Raw genomic sequence first — 21383 nt, forward strand, 5'->3', positions numbered from 1 at the left:
TCTTTTACTACTCAAGCAATCAACATATATAAAATAAAGTTAGAGTAAGCTATATTTTTCATCACAAAAGTGCCTTTTAATTTGTAAAACAGCAAGTCACACCATGTTCCACTACAAGCATTAATAAATTGCTTATGTTATGAATTATGTTTAGAAAAATGTGCTTGTCCACATTTTTAGAAGCACAGCTTTCAGAGTAGCAAATGATTTTTAAATGGGTGAGTGTTACGTTTAGAGCTTGGATATTCTTACTGAAGATTATTCAGTTTAAGATTCAACAGCACACACAATCTCTGGGAAATGTGTGTCCTCAACAAGACCCTGCTTGGACGTCCTTTCCTTATACTTAGGAAGAAAAATCCGGTCTGGGACATCCAGGTCCCAGAGAGGCACCTCCTCTGTGGTTCACAGGGAGACCACTCAGTTCCTGGGTTCAAATCTTCCCTCGGTCACTTTTTCACTGCAAGATCTTGGGCAAGTTACTTAGCTTTTCTGTGCCTCAGTTTCTTCCTCAGTAATTTGGGGATAATAGTCTCTTCATAGATTTGCTGGAGGATTAAACCAGTTTATGTAAAGCTCTGGGACAGTTTATGATGGACACGTAGTAAATCTTCAATAGACATGAACAATGATTATTATGGACGTTGGAAAACTCTCACTCTTTCTAAAGAATTGGCATGAATCAATGTCTTTTGAGTACACTCAGACTTTGCAGCAGAGCGAATCATTTTCAGTGAACAGTCAAAATTATTTAGATAAAGTAACTTCTCTTCAATGCCCTGTCATCAATTGTTCAAAAATAAAATAAAAAGACAAAGGGGAAAAATTCCTGGCAAAGAGACAAGTTTTGAGAATTGTTTTAAAGCAGTCATTGTATTCAGGTGGCTTACTATAAACAGGGAGGGAGGTAAGGAGGAAATCAGAGCCCATTGTGGGTCCATAAAATGGATGTCTTTTCAACTAAACAGATTGCTATCAGCCTCACAGAGCCGACTCGTGTTCCTTTTTGCCTGGTCATTTCCTTTACTGAGTGTCCGTAAGAACCACCCACTCGGGTGTTTCTCAGGATTATAGGTTTTTAGGTCAAACAGAAACCCTGGGAGCGCCCAGTGCAGCCCCACACACGCGGTTACATTATGCACCGGCTGGGTGACCTCGACCCTGCCGCTGTGGTGTGTCCTGAAAGCTGTTGTGCCTGATTTGCGGAGATTCTCTCACAGTGTGGCCAGCGGCGACCCGCAGCACAGGGTAAGGGCGTGGCTCTGAAGTCCTGAAGGCTTCCTGGTGGGCTGAAGGCTGCACGTGGGAACCCCCCCATTCATTTCAGAAGCTGGACCAGTGGGCCCTGCTCGCTTGCATCCTTTGTCATCCTCGGCATCCACGATGGACGAGACGCGGGAGCCTCTGGCCATGACTGTCCACCTCCTGGCCAACTCCGGGCATGGCTCGCTTCTGCAGCAAACCCTGGACCAGCTCCTGGACTGCATTTGCCCAGAGGTCCGTGTCTTTCTGGTGTCTGAGCGGGTCAGTCCAGTGAAATACTATGACAAATGCCACTCCAAGCGGTCCCGCTTCCCGGGGATATCTGTTCTGCTCTTCCTGCATGAAAGCCTCGGAGAGGAGCGGCTGTTTCGCGTTCTTGACTCCCTACAGCATTGGCCGTGGCAGTGCTACCCCACCCAGAATGCGCAGGGAAGACCGTGCCCCTATATTCTCGCCAATCAGGAATTCTATAGTCTGGACAACCAGATGCCCGTCTGGGGCGTGAGGCAGGTGCACTGTGGCACCGAGGTCCTGAGAGTGACGCTCTACTGCAGCTTTGATAACTACGAGGATGCCATCGGGCTCTATGAGATGATCCTGCAGAGGGAAGCCACCTTGCAGAAGAGCAACTTCTGTTTCTTCGCGGTCTACTCCACCGAGACCTTTGCCCTGCAGCTCTCCCTGAAGCAGCTGCCCCCTGGAGTGTCGGTGGACCCCAAAGAGGCTTCAGTGTTGCAGTTCAAGGTTCAAGAGATTGGCCAGTTAGTGCCTCTTCTACCCCATCCGTGTGTCCCCATCAGCCATACCCGGTGGCAAACACAGGACTATGATGGCAACAAGATTCTCCTTCAGGTATTTCTGTTTGGTCTCTGTGATCTTTAGATGCACATGTAACTGTGGGATTTGACATCCAAGAGATGATTTAATGTCGTGGTTCTCAACCTTGGTTGCACACCAAAATCTCTGGGGAGTTTTCAAACATTCCCATGCCATGGCTGCACCCCAGGTCAGTTAGATTAGAATCTTTGGGGGCACAATGGTTTGGGTAATCTTTTTAAAAGCTCCTTGGATGATTCTAATATGTAGCTTGTAACGTGGTTGAGAGGCACTGATTTAATAAAATCCCTTCATCTGACAGATAAGGAAGTTCAGATTCTGTGAGCTGGTAACTTGCACAAGTAGTTTGCAGTAGAATCAGGCAGCACCCTACTTCTCAGATTTTCCTTTATTCATGCTCCTCAACTATACACAAATACTTTGCCCACTCTTTGGGTCCAGAAATATCATTAGTTCTTTCCACCTGGACCTAAGGAAGCTGAAGCTGTAATTATGGTTGGGGATGTTAAGTATGCCATCCTATTGACTTAATTTTTAAGCATCTTGCATCACTGTCAAATTTTACCCCAAATAAAGTTATATAGTTAGAAGCCTTCAAAATAAAATCTTAAAATTAAAGCCTTCTTCTGTAGGCATCCTATTGAAAGCAAGCACAATCGTGATAGCTACCATGTGCCATTTCTTATGAAGGATTATGTGGCAGTTGAACCTTGCTGCTTAGTAGCTGTGTGATTTTTGAGCCTTGGGTTCTTCAATGAGGGTAATATTAGCATCTTCCTAGAGTACAGGTTGTTATCTATGCTAAATGACCTGACATTTATAAAGTGCTTAAGATGGTGCCTAGAATGCAATTTTAGTTGTTATTGTTCATATTATGCCCTAGAGTATGTATTTCACATTGATTGTTTTATTCAGTCCTTCTTACAACATAGGAAGTTTTGCAGAAGGGAAAATTGAGGGGTAGAGGGAATAGTTACTTGCCCAAGACACAAGAGGAAGTGACCACTGCAGTTGACCACTGCAGTCCAGGGCTGGGTGCATGTGTGAGTGTGTGTGTGTAAGTGTGTGCAGGCAGGGAGGTGTACATGATATTCACAGCAAAATTTCTGTCCGTGAGAAAGGGTCAGAAACCCTTTTAAGGCCTATCGGATAAAGTAAAAACAGGCTAGAAGATGAATTATCTTTCCTTTTGATTAATTTTGTTGTCATCAGCTTTGAGTCATTAATAAAATATGAGTCATATTGATAGTGTATGTAATGATCTCTAAATTATTTACCTTCTCATTCACATAAGGTGGACAGGCATTGTTTCTGTTAGCTGCCTGTCACATAACCCACTAATTTCCAAGGCATCTAAAGTTTTTCCTTCAGCCTTAGTTAATCTCCAGAATCTAAACCTCACTGTCAAGCAAAAATTTAATATATGTGTGCAGCAGGGAACACATTTCTGTTTCAAAGGCTAACTGACATTTTTACTTCTGAACCACGGCTTATACAGCTTAGTTCCTTTGGAAAGTTAAGTCAAATTTGGGGAGTGAAGAATAGTTTTTTGGATCAAGACGTCGATGAGTTTAGGCTTTTGCCAACAAAATGGGCGATTATCTTCTGGAAACTTCTGTTTCTGGTGTCATATAAAAGTCGCTGAAGAAAGCATATACAAAGGCTTGGCTATAATACACACTATAAAAGATAATACCTTGTAGCTACTTCACTCCTATAATGGGGTGAATTTTTCAGGATAGAAAACCCAGCCCAGACTTGCTTGGGGGCAGAGAGGATAGGGGACGGTAAATGAATTGGTTTTTGTAAGTAAGTAGCCTGAGTCCTGAGGCAGGCTTAGGAGCCGACTCTCAGCTCCGCCACTTCCTCAGACAGGCCCTTGTGGTCACCAGCTGGCTGCCAGCAGCTCTGAGGACTATCCTTTTGAGTTCCTCACCCTACAGTGGTCCAACAGAACTTCTGGACTTCACGTCAATCGGACCAACTTGGATCCGATTCTCTTCTCTAGACCAATCGTTGCATTCAGGGGAACGGGGTGAGGTGGATTAGCTTAGTTCTGAGGCAGAGGCTCTGCTACCCTGCATCCCGAGATTTTTTTGTGGACTCAGACTCCCTTGGGACTCATGGAGGCGGGGGACAAGGGTCCCCAAGGAAGATCCGTGAGGGGACAAATGCTGGGGGGCAAAAATGACTAATGTCCACCAGAGAAAGAAACCAATATCTATTTAAGGGAGAGCTATAATCACAAGTTAACTTCCCCATGTGTAACCCTTCCAGGATGGACATGTGTGTGAGGTGGGGGGGAAAGGAGGGGGTTGCTAGACCCGATGAGGGTGATGGGCAAAGCTTCCCGGAGAGGTGATGTCTGGGCCTGGCTGAGCTGGATGGCCCGGAAGGAAGTAGCTAGATGGGGAAGGGAGGAAAGTGTTCCAAACAGAGGAGATGGCGGGTGACAATGTGTGGAATAGCATTTGCTTAGCAGGCATGTTCAGAAAAGCGCCTGTGATTCCATGTGTCTGGAGAGAAGGGAGGGGGTCGCGGGGAGGAGGATGGGCAGGTGGGCAGAGGCCACATCATCAGGCACGTGCTCAGCCACTGGAGGTAAGCACCATGAGGACAGGGACCTTTTTCGGTCCACTCTTTTTTTTTTTTAATTTTTGAATTTTATTTTATTTACTTTTTATACAGCAGGTTCTTATTAGTCATCCATTTTATACACATCAGTGTATACATGTCAATCCCAATTGCCCAATTCATCACACCACCCCCCCCACCCCCCCCCGTGGCTTTCCCCCCTTGGTGTCCATACGTTTGTTCTCTACATCTGTGTCTCAACTTCTGCCCTGAAAACTGGTTCATCTGTACCATTTTTCCAGGTTCCACATACATGCGTTAATATACGATATTTGTTTTTCTCTTTCTGACTTACTTCACTCTGTATGACAGTTTCTAGATCCATCCACGTCTCAACAAATGACCCAGTTTCATTCCTTTTTATGACTGAGTAGTATTCCATCGTATATATGTACCACATTTTATCCATTCATCTGTCGATGGGCATTTAGGTTGCTTCCATGACCTGGCTATTGTAAATAGTGCTACAGTGAACATTGGGGTGCATGTGTCTTTTTTTTTTTTTTTTTTTCATGTGTCTTTTTGAATTATGGTTTTCTCAGGGTATATGCCCAGTAGTGGGATTGCTGGACCATATGGTAATTCTGTTTTTAGTTTTTTAAGGAACCTCCATACTGTTCTCCATAGTGGCTGTATCAATTTACATTCCCACCAACAGTGCAAGAGTGTTCCCTTTTCTCCACACCCTCTCCAGCATTTGTTGTTTGTAGATTTTCTGATGATGCCCATTCTAATCAGTGTGAGGTGATACCTCATTGTAGTTTTGATTTGCATTTCTCTAATAATTAGTGATGTTGAGCAGCTTTTCATGTGCTTCTTGGCCATCTGTATATCTTCTTTGGAGAAATGTCAATTTAGGTCTTCTGCCCATTTTTGGATTGGGGTGTTTGTTTCTTTAATATTGAGCTGCATGAGCTGTTTATATATTTGGTCCACTCTTCTACTCTACTCCCAGTACCTAGAACAGCATCTGGCACATGGTAGGCAAATCCATTCTTGTGTGAATGAGCAAAAGCTTTGCCAAGTAGCTTCTGTCTTATTCTGACTGTAATCAGCAGTCACTGACAGAGCCACTGAATGGTACTGACATGTACAATTTGCATTATGAGGATCAAAAAGGAGAGTATACATGGAGGTGCTTTGTAAAGTAGAAACTGTAGCGCAATTATTGTCTGTGTAAGAAGGCTGCTAGCTGTCTCTCCATGTCTTTTCCCACATAACCTCCTGTCAGCGCACACTGTCTGATGCTTCTTAGAGCCTAGGATGTGTATTTTTGATGAGATTGATATTAGGGTACCTAGTAGATGCTCAGTAAATGAATGAATGTCTGAATACATAAGCAGGTATGTCAAATGTTTATTCAACCACCAAGTGTTTATTAAATGCATACCTTGGGCTACCCTATTCTCCACTTGGCAGTTTTCGTTCTGCTGTCTCAGTCCTTAGTGGATGCGTCTGCGGTTTGGTGTCTGACATAAGTTTGGGGAAATTCTCAGTCATTATTGTTTCAAACATTTCTTCTATTCCATTCTCTTTCTCTTCTTCTGGTACTCTCATTATTTGTCTACCACTCCTTTTTTAGTTGTCCCTTCGTCTTTAGATAGTCTGTTCTGTTTGTTTTTTTTTTTCAGGCTTTTTTTTTTCTCTCTGCTTTTCTTTTTCAAGGATTCTATTGATATGTCCTCTAGCTCAGAGATTCTTTCCTCAGCTGTGTTTAGTCTGCAAATAAGCCCATCAAAGGCATTCTTTATTTCTGTTACAGTGTTGTTGTTTTTTTTATCTTTTTGGTTCTTCTTTTAGGATTTCCATCTCTCTTTTCACATTGTCATCTGTTCTTGCATGCTGTTTACTTTATCCATTAGAGTCCTTAGCATATTAATCAGAGTTATTTTAAATTACTGGTCTGATAATTCCAGCATCCCTGCCATGTCTGCTTCTGATACTTGCTGTGTCTCTTCAAATTGTGCTTTTTACCTTTTGTAATGCCTTGTAATTTTTTCCTAATAGCCAGGCATGATGTAGCAGGTATAGGAACTGCTGTAAATAAGCCTTTACTAATGTGGTAGTAAGGAGTTGGGGGAGGGGAAGCATTCTATAATTAGGTCTCTGTCTTAGTGAGTCTATGCCTTGAACTGTGAATTTCGCAAGTGTTTAATTTTTTTTTTTCCCTCCTTGCTTAGGTGGGCGAGAATGGCTAGAGTGGGCTGGAGTTGAGTACTTCCCTTCTCTCACATGGAAGGCTACAGAAAGCTGGAGTTGGGTATTTCTCTTCACCCAGGTCAGTTAGGCTCTGATAATACACAGCATGTTAGGCTCTGGTTAACTAGTTTCCCCTGAGAGAAGGCCTTTTAAGAACAGAGCGCTCTGGAGTATTTAAAAATGGTCCCTTTTCACCTAGAGATGATCATACTAAGTGAAGTAAGTCAGAGAAAGACAGATATCATAGGACATCACTTATATGTGGAAACTAAAAAGATAATACATATGAACTTACTTACAAAACAGAAACAGAATTACAGACATAGAAGAACTTACGGTTACCAAAGGGGAAAAGCAGGGGAGAGGGATAAATTAGGGGCTTAGGATTAGCAGATACAAACTATTATATATAAAATAGATAAACAACAAGGACGTATTGTATAGCACAGGGAGCTATATTCAATATCTTGTTGTAAACTATAATGGAAAAGAATCTGAAAAAGATCTGAATCACTTTGCTGTACACCAGAAACTAACACAACATTGTAAGTCAACTATACTTCAATTTAAAAAAAAGGTTCCTTTTCTCCTTCTCTTTCCGGAAGCACAAGGGGATTTTTCTCTGATGTTTATTGTGAGAGTCTAGTCACGCTCCTGGAGGTAAATCTCGCAAAACTGGGGGGGCTTCCCTGGGACTGGGTCCCCTGGAGTTTTTAACTCTCAGAATTGTCCACACTAAGCCTCCAGCTATTTGCAATTACAGTTCAGGTTTTCCTCGCCCCGTCCTGGTTCCTGCAGTGGTTTCCACTTTTGATCCTCTTTTCCGGGAAGCCATGACTCCCCGTATTCATTTGTATGTCTCTCCAATCTTGTGGGCTGCTGTTTGCCCTGTGTCCTCACCTCTCATACAGATGCTAGAAGACTTGTTGCTCTCTCTAAGGCCACCAGTGCCTGAGGTCAGGGTCAGAAGTATTGGCAAATGCTGGCCACTCCTTGCTTGAAAGTTTCTCCTCTGTGAGCTTCCATAACTCAGATCTTCTAATTAAAGGATTTATCCTATCTCTCTATCTCTGTGAGCTTCCATAACTCAGATCTTCTAATTAAAGGATTTATCCTATCTCTCTATCTCTGTGAGCTTCCATAACTCGGATCTTCTAATTAAAGGATTTATCCTATCTCTCTATCTCTGTGAGCTTCCATAACTCGGATCTTCTAATTAAAGGATTTATCCTATCTCTCTATCACTTGGACATTTTTTTCAAAGTTTCAACTCTTTTTGCCCCTAAATCAGGTTTTCTCAACCTCGGCACTATTGACATTTTGGACTAGATATTCCTTGCCGTGGGGGAGATGTCTTACACATTATAGGATATTTAGTGCATCCTTGGTGCTACCATTAGATACTAGAACCGACTCTGCTTCCCTTCAGTTGTGACAACAGGAAATGTCTCCAGACATTATCAAATGCCCTCTGGGGGGTGAAATTTCTCCCAGTTGAGAACCACTGTCCTAAGTTTAAGGTTTCCCTAAGATTAAGAAATAAAGCCCATCCTGGGCATTTAGTTGTCATCTTTGTTCAACTTACTCCTGTATTTTCATCTCCTCTATCTCTTGAGCTTTTGGCTTTTTCAACTCCCTGTAAGACCATTTAAACATAACGTCTCCTCATCTCAAATTCAGTCCAAACAAAACCAAAGTCATCCTCTGCAGCCCTGCCCCCAATTTCTCCAGCTCTGGTCACCCTCCCATTTGCAAAGGTTTTGAAACATGTCTTTTTTAAAGCCTCTCTTTTCGGAAGACCCACATTCAGACAGCCCCCCCTAAACTGTTCTAGTTTTCCTTTGGAGCCATTTCTTTTTTTCTCTTTCCTTCCTTAAATCCACTTAACTTCAAATGTGCATTGTTATTACAACATTCTGACTCTTCACCCTGGCTCCAGGCATCTGCTTTATCCTGCACAGGACTGTTGAATACATTTTTAAATGATGGCTGGATTTATGTTCCTTGTCAGCTCAATAGCAAAAGTTAGCAAATAAAATTAAAACTCACTTGTCCGAATTTCAAGTCTCTTCATAATCAGGCCCCCCCGAATGTTTCCTTTGCTGCCTCCTTCTCTGGTTATTCCAACCTTCTTTCCAGACCTCTAGGCTCACTCCCGCACCCATGTATTTTTTTGTCGTAAAATATACATAGCATAAAAATGTATCACTTTAACCATTTTGAGTGTAGAATTCAGTGCCTAATGGTACTTAATAGTACATTTACACTGTACTTCATCATCACCACTATCTATTTCCAGAACATTTTCATCACCCCAAACAGAAACCCTGTACCCATTAAACAATAACTCCACAACTGCCCCCCACCCCTGTCCCTGGTAACCTCTAATTTCTGTCCCTATAAATTTGCCTATTCTAGGGACCTCATATTACTGGTATCATACAATGTTTGTCCTTCTGGGTCTGACTTACTTCACTCAGCATAATATTTTCAAGGTTCATCTATGTTGTAGCATGTGTTAGAATTTCCTTCTTTTGCAGGCTGAACAGTATTCCATTGTATGGATATCTGCCTTTATATACGGCCTGAGCTGTTCCTTGTCCAGAGATGTCTTTCTCTTTCTCTTCACTTGTCTATCCTTTAAGACCCTGTGCAAGCACCACCTCCTCTGTGAAACCTGCCATAAGCGCATTCTTAACTAGAACATTTTACACCGAAACTTTGTAACACACAACTGATTATAGATTTCCTCATTCTTGTACCATATAATTTGGGACTTTATGACTTGCCATCTCTTTTCAGTATTTTATTGTAAATGTTTATGTCTGGTAGAGTACCAGACAGACAGCTGCTTCTGAACCATTTGTTGATTGATTAACTGCCTGTTGTCAGGAAATAAGTTTCTCTTCAGAAAAGTAAATATTCCAGAAGCTAGTTTGGCAAAAGCAAACATATATTTCTCTTCATTTTATCAACAGACCTTTAGCTAAGATCATCTTGATGTTCTTTATTAGCCATTTAAAATAAAAGAAGATAGTCTCTCGTGAAGTAATTCATTTTGCTTCTTCTGTAGCATTTCTGGGTTCCTTTCTCATTTCTGAGTCTCTCAGAGGCACTCATTCAGACTCTATTCCTCCCACTTTGTTCCTCTCTTCATTTCCTCCCCATTCTTCATACCCCACACAGACACACACAGGCACACAGACACACACAGACACACACACACACACACACACACACACACACACACACACTTCCAACCCTAAATGCTCGCTCTCACTCAATACTTTGCTTTATGCTACCCTGAAGGAATCCTTGTAAGCATGGCTCAGAAGGTTGCTGCTGCTATAGGATGGTGGGTTAACATCATTGGTTTTGGTTAATAAATTAAAATAAGTACCTTACAAAAGATCAGTTAATTGGAAGAGACTTGATTCAACTCTTAAGTAAGCAAGTTTGGCATTGTTTTGGGGTTTCTTATTATCTATATAATTTGTTCCCATGCAATCTTTTTTTTTTTTTCAATGTAGGAGAAATCCTCTTTTGCTATCTCTTGGAATCACTTTTAGTAAAAGACAATATTATTTTCCCTTCATGATGTCAGTCTGCCCCTTAACAGCTTAACCATGTTTCAGTGATGTATATTCTCTTATTTCTCAAGTGTTTAGAGCCAAATGAATGACAAATGATCTTCCTGTTCATCAAGATAATTACTAATGTTCCCTGAAACTCAAAAACACCTACCTCTCAATTTGTAACATTTTACAAATATTTCTTAGAAAGATGGGCTCTAAATGATCAGAATTCCTACAAATGCATTTCAATTGCTTTTTTGGCAAGAGGAGCTTTATTCTCTCTCAAGAGATTTAGCTCAACCACTTGGCATTATGTTTCTCCTGGAAATTCTTCACTCCAACTGCACACACCTGCATTTCTACATTAATAATCTTGTGCTTTCTTCTGCCATATCGTCTAAGGACTTCTCTTAAAAAAGGAAAAGTTGATATTCTATCTCTTAAAAAAGACTGCAGAAATGGCCATCCACAGGATGAATGTCCTTTGGCAGTTTCTTAGTAAGACTTTGTATCTACCTAATGGCTAATAATTAGGGGCCATACATTTCTATATGCAAATAATTTATAGTTTGTTAGGCATTAAGCTTTATTTATTTATCCAACAGACATCTAGTGATTACTTACCATGTGTTAGGCATTGTGCTAGGTACTGGAGATACAATGATGAAGAAGGTGTATACAATCCCGGCACTTCCAGCTGGCAAAGTCTAGAAGAAGATATAGAGAAGTGAGCAAACAGGTGCAAAACACTGTGGTAACTACAATGATATGGAAAGTACAGGCTGCCAGGACAGCTAGTAATAATATTTGTGATGATGATAATAGCCAACTTATGTTTAGCACTACTATTTCCAGGCCCTGTTATCATTTAATCTTCTCAACAACTCTTTGACATTGCTACTTATTATGATCTCCTTTTATAGATGAGGAAACCGAGGCACAGAAAAATTAGGTAACTTGTCTAAAGTCTCAAAACTAATTAGTGGCAGAGCCAATATTTAGGGGTACCTAACTCAGCTTCAGTGACATGGAGAAGGCTTCTAAGAGGAAATGATGTGTAAGCTTGGAGTTAACAACAGGTATGAAGGGTCAGAGGTGACACATCCCAGACAAAGGAAATAATATACACAAACACTGGCATTAAGAAAGAGCAAATAATGTCCAAAGAATTGAACAAATTTCAATTTTGGCAAGTGGAAGAGGTGGCGAATTAAGCTGGAGTAAGAAGGGACAGACTGTGAAGGGTGTGGGAGCCCATACTAAAGGGCTTAGATTTTTTCTTAAGAAGAGTAGGAAGCCACTTGAAGTAGGAGGGTGACATGATCAAAACTGTTTTCAAAGCTCCTCTGGTAGTGGAGTGGAGAATGGATTAGAGGGAGGAAAGGGCATCCATGGGGTGTCCCTTCGGATGGCTGTTGCAGTAATTCAGACTAGAGTTGATGACAGCCTGCCTAGGGTTAATGGCAGTGGACATGGAGAGACAGGAAGATCTGAGAGATCTTTGGGAGAAAGAGTCCATGGGAATCGGTGACATGAGGGATAGAGAAGGGAAAATGATGCTCTTGCTTGGTTAATGTGGGGCAAACCATGCCAGGTTCTAAGACAGGGAAAAGAGTAAGCAGAACAGATTTAGGGTGAGGAGGTGAATGAGCTCAATTTGGGACATGTTGAGTTTTAGGACCTTGTGCCTGGAAGACAGTTGGATAGGTAGGTATGAAGCTTAAGAGACAGATCTGAACTATAATTAGACTTTCAGAAGCCTTCATCATTTAGATAATAATTGAAGGCAGGGGATTCAACGAGGTTGGCTGGGAGAGTGTGTAAAGTGAGAAAAGAAGATGGCCCGCTTAGCACTGAAGAACTACCTCCTGTCACAGATTGACAGGGGAAGAGGCTCCTTCAGTGGACCCTGAGAAGGGGTGGATGGAAAGGAAGGAGAAAATCCAGAAGAACGTGTTGACATAGAAGGTTAAGGAGAAGAAGTCTTCATATGTAAAGGAGAAAGGTCAGTCTTGCAAAATTCTACCAGAGCTCAAGTAAAAATTAATGACAAGGAGGCTCCTCTAGATTGGACAGTCTAATATCAACCCTGAATGATTTCTGAATATGGAACTAGCCATGCCAGTTTTCCATTTCCAGAAGAAAAAGACTTCATTGGATCAAAAAAAAAAAGGTAGAATATAATGTCCAATGACCTTCCAGGAGGCAAAGGTGGCAACTCATCCCTTTGAAGGATTGTACTTGTCACTTTTATTCAATTCAACTGACTTTATTGAAAATCTGCTATGGGCACAGCATGGCAGAAGGCTGAATAGGACGTAGTCTGTTCTTGACACTTAGTTAATGGAAAACATCGGTTACACCTGTTCCTCTTCTCCTTGTCCCATAGGTCCAGTTGAATCCAGGACTTGGTGTTAGGAATGGTGAGCTTGCCTTTCTGAATGGCACCTCGGGAGCTGACACGCTCCCCCAGGGCTCCAGGCTGACCTCTGTCTCTGCGATTAGGACCCTAGAGCCGAGAAGCCGAAGGAGCCGGGGCAGGAGGTTCAAGGTGGGTTCCGTGGAGCGGCCTGAGCCTGGTGGGCGGACAGCGTCAGACAGCGCTAGTGGCACTTCGTGGAAAAGCCCTGGCCGCTCAGCCCAGCCCAGCAGCCCAGCTACGGACTCCCAGCTGCCTCTGCCTTCTCTCCACCTCGAACCCGGGGCCAGAATAAAGGTCCTCAGACGGGAAAACAGCTTTGAGAAGCAAGAGGCAGAGACGAATGTTGACACAGGATTCACCGTGGTCAGCTCTGGACCCAGGCAATCTTTTCTGAGCAGATTTCCAAGGGACCTTTGGACCCACCAGCCACCATCCTGCTTGTCAACCTCTTCCTTAGGGGCAGCTGCTTCCAAAAACAACAGAATCTTTAAGGAAAGCATTCATCTTCTGTCACTTGCTGGCCAAAGGGACCTTTGTACCAGGACGACAATCTCAAAATGCCCCCTTCCTCTGCCAGCCCAGGGTGAAGAAAAAGAAGCAGAAGAATTCTTTATATAGCATAAAACAACTGTGCTTTTCTAAAACACAAAATCAAATAGAATGTTCTAGAAATGGAGCACTGACCCAGAATCAGCCTGTTTCTTGTTCATCTGAGGGGCCCTAAATGCTAGCCATGCACAGATCTGTATCGCTTTTATTTCAAATGTTCAAAGTCTAGCAGTGCTGCTGAGTGGTTGTTTATTTGCCATCATGGTCATAAGGGAACACAGCCAACGCACAAGGAAAAAGCCCAATGCCTCACGTCCTTGGAGACACACTAACACAGCTGGGTGTGTTGAGTTCAGTACCTATCAGGATAATTGCATTGTATGCAAATAAGTTGGATGTGTTATGCAATGCTGATTAGAGTCTGTAATTTGGTTTTAATTTTTACTTGCGTTGCATTGCTTATCTCCCCGGGCAGCATGGGCTATTTATTCTTTAGTGTTTTTTAATTTTTATGTGACCTCATTTGGTAACTAGGCCCTGTTCACCACTCACCTCTAGTGATTTTTGCCTTTAAAGTTGTTTGCATCTGGAATGAGTTAACACGCAAAGTGTTTTGAACATTACAAACATTTCTCTTTTTTTCCTGTTTAATGAGCAGCAACCCTGGAAACCAAAAAAATCAAGTTAAAAATGAAAGCTAGGCTCTAGGGTTTTCCGGCTCCTCCATTGCTTGTTTGTTTCCGCACTACTCCAGTGGGGCCCGTCGTTCATATAATTAAGCAGAGAGGAGTGGAATGTGATTGGATGATTCGAGATCTCCACTGAGTGTGGCAGCAAGATTGCATTGGTTGGGTCACTGGAGCAGGACTTGGGTTTTTTTGGCCATGTTCAAATTCCTGAATTCCTTTGCAATACTCATTCATTTATTCATTCATTTATACATCCATTCGTGCAACACAGTGTATGAATACCTACCTTTGAATAAGACATTGGTATATGGTACACATACATTCTGTGGCCATCAAACCAAAAACTTATTTATGGTTTCACTGTATCACAAATCCATTCTATCAATTCTTAAGAACAGGTGGAAGTTCAAACTTATTTCTCTGGGAAACTTCCACAGCTGATTACCACACTTGCTGCACAGGCTGTGATAAGAATTCACAACCTGTGGATGGAGATTGGGCATATTATGAATTGCAATTATAATCATAATGGACAAATTCTTAGTTGCTCATATGATGTATTATTTGGTTGGGTCTATACACACATTTTTTAAAAATCTGAGGTCTGTGTGTTTCAGTTAATTTATAAGGTTATTTGACTCCAAGGACTTCATTTTCCAGAACAGATGTTATGTGACTATAAGTGCTGATTTAGCTGGATCTTTTGGAGACCCCTATACTGAGTATACCTAATTGGAGAGAAGGATGAGTTCAGGCTTAAGCATGAATCTTATGGCAGCGAGACTGGACTGAGTTTGTGTGCTCTGTCCCCCTAAAAGAATAGAAATGGAAGACAGCTGCAAATGGACAAAGACACGACTTCTTAACGGATTTTTGTCCTTATACTATCAGTATATTCTTATCCCCATTTTCTTTCTTTCCCTCAGATTAAAGTTAGATCTTAGAATGTGGAATGAAGAACTTACTTTTGGTATGGTTTTCTATAATAAGAGTTTAAAAAAAATGAAAGTCTTATTTAAGTTGAACTACTGAGCTGCTTTGAAAAGCACAGCAGGCGGTTCTGAAGTTTCTTTCCGACTTTTTTGAGGTTATCTAATTCCTTTAACATAATACATAGGTAGGAATATAAGTACATGGAAAGCATAAAGAATATTGAGGAATTTGAATGAGTAACTTACAAAATTGACTTGTAAAATAAGAGTGTACTCTTAAAATGTACTCTATTGTATCCTCCTACTCACTATAGGAATCCAATTTACAGCATGATGGGATGGAAATGCCAGTGGGCTATGTGAGAGAGGACCAGATTTTGGTCTCAGTTTAAAATTTACTATTTATATGTGACCTTAAACTCTTTGATCTTCTGTTGCCTTATCTTCTGTACCAAGGTTGTTAGGAAAATCAAGATTATGCATATGAAAGCATTTGGATATTGTTAAACACAGTAAATATGTAAGATATTATAATCACAAATGGTCCTTCAGGCTCACATTTTTAAAATGTCTTAACAACAAAGGATTTTTTTTGAAACAACTTTTAGTGAAAGCAATGCTACAATTAAAAAAAAGAAATCCAACTCTCTAAGATTTTTACCATGTGTGTCATTTATGTTTACACATCTAGGAGGAAAATTACAGATAGAAAGGATCAAATAAACCCTAAAGTTCAAAAGAGATTTTACATATAACAGGGACAAACATATTAACTAGTTTAATCCAAATTATCAAATTATCCAGACTCTACTTACTTATACTGTATTTTAGAAAATTTATTTATTTTATTATTCTATTTTATTTATTTATTGTTTCTGGCTGCATTGGGTCTTCATTGCTGCACGCGGGTTTTTCTCTGGTTGCGGCGAGCGGGGGCTACTCTTCGTTGTGGTTCACGGGCTTCTCATTGTGGTGGCTTCTCTTGTTGTGGAGCATGGGCTCTAGGCACGCAGGCTTCAGTAGTTGTGGCACGTGGGCTCAGTAGTTGTGGCTCGTGGGCTCTAGAGCGCAGGCTCAGTAGTTGTGGTGCCCAGGCTTAGCCGCTCCGTGGCATGCGGGATCTTCCCAGACCAGGGATTGAACCCGTGTCCCCTGCACTGGCAGGCGGATTCTCAACCACTCTACCACCAGGAAGCCCTGTACTGCATTTTTTGAAATGTAAAATGTATCACAAGTGACTCCTGATGATCAGATAATTTTATATTTTTTATAGGTATATTAAAACTAAGTTGCATTACAGTTGTTTGGCTATTTTTAACCTTAATAGTAGTTCACATTTTTTGCAAGCATTAATTGGATATTGCTAAGCATTAATAGAAATGGTAACATTTGCAAACTTGCAAATGTATTTGTCTCTTAGGGGAAGTAGAGCAGGGGATTTGCAGGCTGAGAGGGAAGGAGAGGGACACAGATTGATTTACAAAGGGAAGTGGCGCAGGTGCCTCAGCTATACCCCATCTGCCCTCAGCTCTGATGGTGTTACCGAGTCCAAGCTTGTACTGCTCGCTTCATGAAAGGCCAAGAAATTGAGACGTTGTTGGGGCAAAGAATAGCGACTTTATTCAGAAAGTCAGCAGACTGAGATGATGGTGGACAGGTGTCCCAAAGAACCATCTTGCTGGGGTTTTGGATGCTAGTTTCTTTTATAGAACAAAGCAGGGCGGGGTGAGAAGGTAAAGTAAAAAAGGTGATAAGTTGTTGCAAATATTTCCTGGCTCCGGCCAGACTCGGAGGGGAGGTGTTAATTTCTTCCTTCCTACAGCCATTCATAGGTGAGCCTGGTCAGGATGTTTCCTGTGAACTGAACAGTGGTATTTTAGTTTAATATTCAGGCATGAGAGACAGGGTTCCCAGAGATGGGCCTTTATGTACACTTAAGCTATAGGCAATATCCCTTTACAGTGATTAAGTTGTAGCAAAAGCAATAGAATACAAAGGTTAAGGTAAAAGAAACAGATCTAACATGGAGTGAGGTTTGTTCTTCCCTATTACAATGGGATTTTGTGGTGGTGACGCTGGTCTTTCCACCGCTCTACCAACAACGCAGTTACACATGGGAGGTGCTGATAGCACAGAGGGGGATGGAGGCAAGAGTGGGAGGAGGTGAGAACCCCTTCTTTCCCTCCCAGAGAAAGATGGAGAAAGGGGAAGATGAGAGGAGAGAGAAGAATGGGGCCATGAGCACACACCCATTTTCTGTTGATTGGAAACTCCTAAGTTTCATCTCCTTGCTATAAAACTTAGAAATTCCTGGGATAATTTAACCCTGTCTGCCTTTCTTGAGTCTTCTCCAAGCCAGGGTGTGTGGGTTTTTCCCCCCTTTTTTCTCTTCCTTCTTTCCCCATTCCCCTCCATTTTCATTCCTTTTTCTTTTCTTTCCTTCTTTTCTCTTCCTTCTCTCTCTTCCTCTGTGTGTGTGTATGAATTTGATACTCTCTTCATTCTTCACTTTGTTTAAAATACTTTGTCTTTGCAGCATCTCCCAAGATTCCTCAAGGGGTTGAACTGTAGCTGCAACTTCTGAGGGGCCCCCTTGGCTAAGCTCTGAGAGGATCAGAAAGAAGATTTGCTCCTTCTCTGAGGAAATTCTTGCTACATTCCAATTAATTGTTGGGATTCTGCTCTGGGACTGCTCAACCCACATCACTTAGAAACGAGCTGGTCTCTCTTCCCCACAGCTTTCTCCTTCCTTTCACACCTGTCCAACCTTTCTCTGAGGTTTGAGATGTTTCCTGAGCATTTCTTACAATTAGCAATTTAAAATATTGTCTGTAATTTGTGATAGGAAAACAAAAGGAGCTTATGGCCCCAGAGAGCACGTAATTAGGATTTATGTTATTAAGAACTCAAGCCTGCTAAACTTCATTTCAAAAACATCATTGCAAAAGTCTAGTTATTCCAGAGAATCCATCTGAACTACCGAAGACATAACTAGGTCTCTGCTTAGCATGAGCAATGTATTCTATTTGCAGATTCCATTTGTGCCAGAGATGATTCTGAGGTGTTTCTTTTAAGAACAGTAATTGTAAAGAAGGACGATAATACTAAATCTGAGTTGATGATGGCTGACCTGAGAACCCCCTTCCTAGGTGGGCATTTCTTACTTAAGTATTTCCATCTTTACACCAATCCTGTGAGGTCAGTGCTACAATGACCCCCATTTTACAGATGAGAAAACTGAGGCACAGAGAGGTCTAGAGCCTAATCAGGAATGGCACAATGACAAAGCGGCTCAGTTAGGATTAGAATCTGGGCTGTCAGGCTGGCATCTACACCCTTAACCACGCTACTGTCCTGCTCCCCGAAGGGGGTGCAAGAAGGGAGACCTCCACTTCCACACGGTGCCACCCTGCCTCCACACCTTGTGCCCCAACAACTGGCATGCCACCCAGGTTTCCTTGTCGCTCCTCCAGCATGCCCCAGACCTGCCCTGGTGGACCCCTTTTTGTCCTTTAGGTCTTAAATTAAGTCCACTGTCAGGAGGGACTTGACTCGATGGCATCCTATTAAAGCAGCCCAGGCACCAGTCCCTGTTGCAGTCCTAGGACCAGAGTAGGTGCTTTTACACGTATACTGTTCAGTGAATGCACAGCAAGGGTTGGGAACACCTATGAGGCTTCCATTCTCTAGAAGCCAGAGACAAGAGATTGTCTTAGTTTTCTGGGGCTGCCATAGACTGTGTGGCTTAAACAACAGACATTTACTTCTCACAGCTCTGGAGGCTGGGAAGCCCAAGATCAAGGTGCCAACATGGCCCATTTCTGGTGGGAGCTCTCTTCCAGTCTTGCACCAGCCACGTTTTCTCTGTGTCCTCTTGTGGCGCCCAGAGAGAAAGGGAGAGAACCCTCTCATGTCTCTGATATTTTAAAAATTGAGGTATAATTGACATATAACACTATATTAGTTTCAGGTATACAACATAATGATTCCATATTTGTACGCATTGCAGAATGATCACCACAATAAGTCTAGTTAAATTCTGTCACCACACAGTTTTTTTCTTGTGATGAGGACTTTTAAGATTCACTCTCAGCAGCTTTCATATATGCAATATAGTATTATTAACTATAGACACCCTGCTGTACAAAACATCCCCTTGACTTATTTCTCATGTCTCTTATAAGGGCACTAATCACATTCATGAGGCCTTCACCCTCATGACCTAATTACCTGCCAAAGTCCCCACCTCCACAGTGGGGATTAGGGCTTCTACATTTGAATTTGGGCGGACACATCCGTTCCACCATAGAGATAAACCATTTCCTTCCTGCCTAGGTCCTAGGGCCATGTTGACTCTGGGCAGCCCCTCTTCACCAGCATTTCCTCCATTTATTGGGTGTGTACTTCTCCTCCTCTATCTGTTGACTGCAGACCTATGACAGTGGACAGAACCTCCCTCCTGATCTCCCCCGCTCCTCTTTAGTGTATGAGCATCCCTGTATATTTCCTTCGTTGTTGGTGCTGCTGTGCTCTATCAAAGGTCTGGCCTCCTCCATCCATTCCACAAGTGTGTCCTGTGTGCTAGACCCCAGGGAAGCGGACCCTCAGATACCCCAAACCTTCTGCCTTTAACTCTGGGAGCTTGTCCAGACTCCCTGCACCTTGGCCAGTGAGCCTCACTTCCAAAGGAGCCGGTTTTATCTTCAAGGAAGTAGCCACACTGGACAGTCACAGCAAAAATGACACTGGGGCTTCCCTGGTGGCGCAGTGGTTGAGAATCTGCCTGCCAATGCAGGGGACACGGGTTCAAGCCCTGTTCTGGGAAGATCCCACATGCCGCAGAGCAGCTAGGCCCGTGAGCCACAATTACTGAGCCTGCGCGTCTGGAGCCTGTGCTCCACAACAAGAGAGGCCGCGATAATGAGAGGCCCGCGCACCGCGATGAAGAGTGGCTCCCACTTGCCGCAACTAGAGAAAGCCCTCGCACAGAAACGAAAACCCAACACAGCCATAAATAAATAAAGAATCCTGGTCAAAAACAAAAACCAAAAAAACCTCATTTGCCCTTTGCTTTCAGTATGTCCCTTCTATCATATATTGAATTGATATTTAAAAAAAAAAAAATTGACACTGTTGTTCTCATCACGAGGGCTGTTTGAATTCCCATGAGTGTAGACTGTGGTTGAGGCAACCTAACATCTATTATAAGTCACAGTCCTTTTTATATCCCTTTCACAGTTTAGCATTTGCATCTTGGAATTTTCTCTTGCTTTGTGCAATGGTCTAAATCACGAAACTAAGGGTGACTGAATTTCAGCAGGACGTTGTTAGTGGGGTGTGTAAACATCAATACTTACCTTGTTTTTCACCCTATCATTAGTCTGTCACTAGAGGGCACTGTTGTGACACTATCCAATGACTGCGGGGGCGTCTCCAAGTTTTTCCCCTCTGCTTCAGCCGGAGAGAGCACAACGTATTACAGATATTTTAAAATTAATTTATGTTCAGGAAATTTCTCCATAGGAGTATCAGCAGGAGGCAGAGCCCACCTGAAACACTTTCCATCCCCGCGTACCCTCGTGACGTCTTCACGAGGCCAATCAGGTGTTCTCCCCTGGAGTCTTGATGTGGGAAAACTCCTTTAGGGTCGGGGGAGCCGGCGGCAGCAGTCCCAGGGAGAAGCGATGTCAGTCTTTGGCTTTGGAGCCCTTACCCCGCACTGGTCCAGGGGCCTGCTTTTGGTTGTGATTCATTCTCCTTTTGTTCTTTTGCATTTTCTGAGCCAGTTCTCCAGCCTTCTGATAAATCCGGTCTCAGCTTGCGTCGGCTACAATCAGTTCTGTTCTTGCACCAAATAACTGAGACTGATACAGAGTGAGACACTGATTGGGGTTCGGGCCAAGTACAAAATTGGGGCACATTGTTAGGGAATTGCATTTTCAAAGGGATAAACAAAGATGTTAAAAACCGGTCGTCTGGGGGTTCAGTATCTCTTTGAAGTTCCCCTGGCTTTGATTCTTTTCCTTTTGGATTGCTTCTTTCTTCTTCACGGCCTGACAGTGAGAAGACCCGCCCCCTCCCCTTTAGCAGACTAAGAAGGAAGCAGGACGCGATGCAGAGAGTGGGAGCAGGGTCCCTTCTGAGAAGTAGGTCGGCCTCTAGACTTTTGTCCAGGGAAGACGGAAAGAACCCTATGTGCTACAGGTGGTCTGGCCTAGCTCATCAGGACAGGGCCTCAACCTAGAGCCCTTTCATTTACAAGCAAGAGAGACTGAGAACTAAT

General features: G+C 42.6%; 1 protein-coding gene across 1 annotated transcript; it reads left to right on the forward strand.

The window, feature by feature from the left end:
• Positions 1 to 222: 222 nt before the first annotated feature.
• Positions 223 to 20126, forward strand: FAM124B (family with sequence similarity 124 member B). The gene is made up of 2 exons (XM_082395850.1): positions 223 to 2115; positions 12898 to 20126. Exons 1-2 carry the CDS (start codon positions 1384 to 1386, stop codon positions 13546 to 13548), a joined length of 1383 nt encoding a protein of 460 aa, XP_082251976.1. The 5' UTR covers positions 223 to 1383; the 3' UTR covers positions 13549 to 20126.
• Positions 20127 to 21383: the final 1257 nt, after the last annotated feature.

Source organism: Balaenoptera borealis (genome assembly GCF_965194805.1).
Source record: "Balaenoptera borealis genome assembly, chromosome: 6".
Lineage (NCBI taxonomy): Eukaryota > Metazoa > Chordata > Mammalia > Artiodactyla > Balaenopteridae > Balaenoptera > Balaenoptera borealis.

What these genes read in the sequence shown, in the direction of transcription:
- FAM124B (XM_082395850.1), top strand. Translation starts at nt 1,384, where the DNA reads ATGGACGAGACGCGGGAGCCTCTGGCCATGACTGTCCACCTCCTGGCC. An exon ending in GCAACAAGATTCTCCTTCAG is followed by an intron (nt 2,116 to 12,897) that starts GTATTTCTGTTT and finishes CTTGTCCCATAG; the next exon opens with GTCCAGTTGAATCCAGGACT.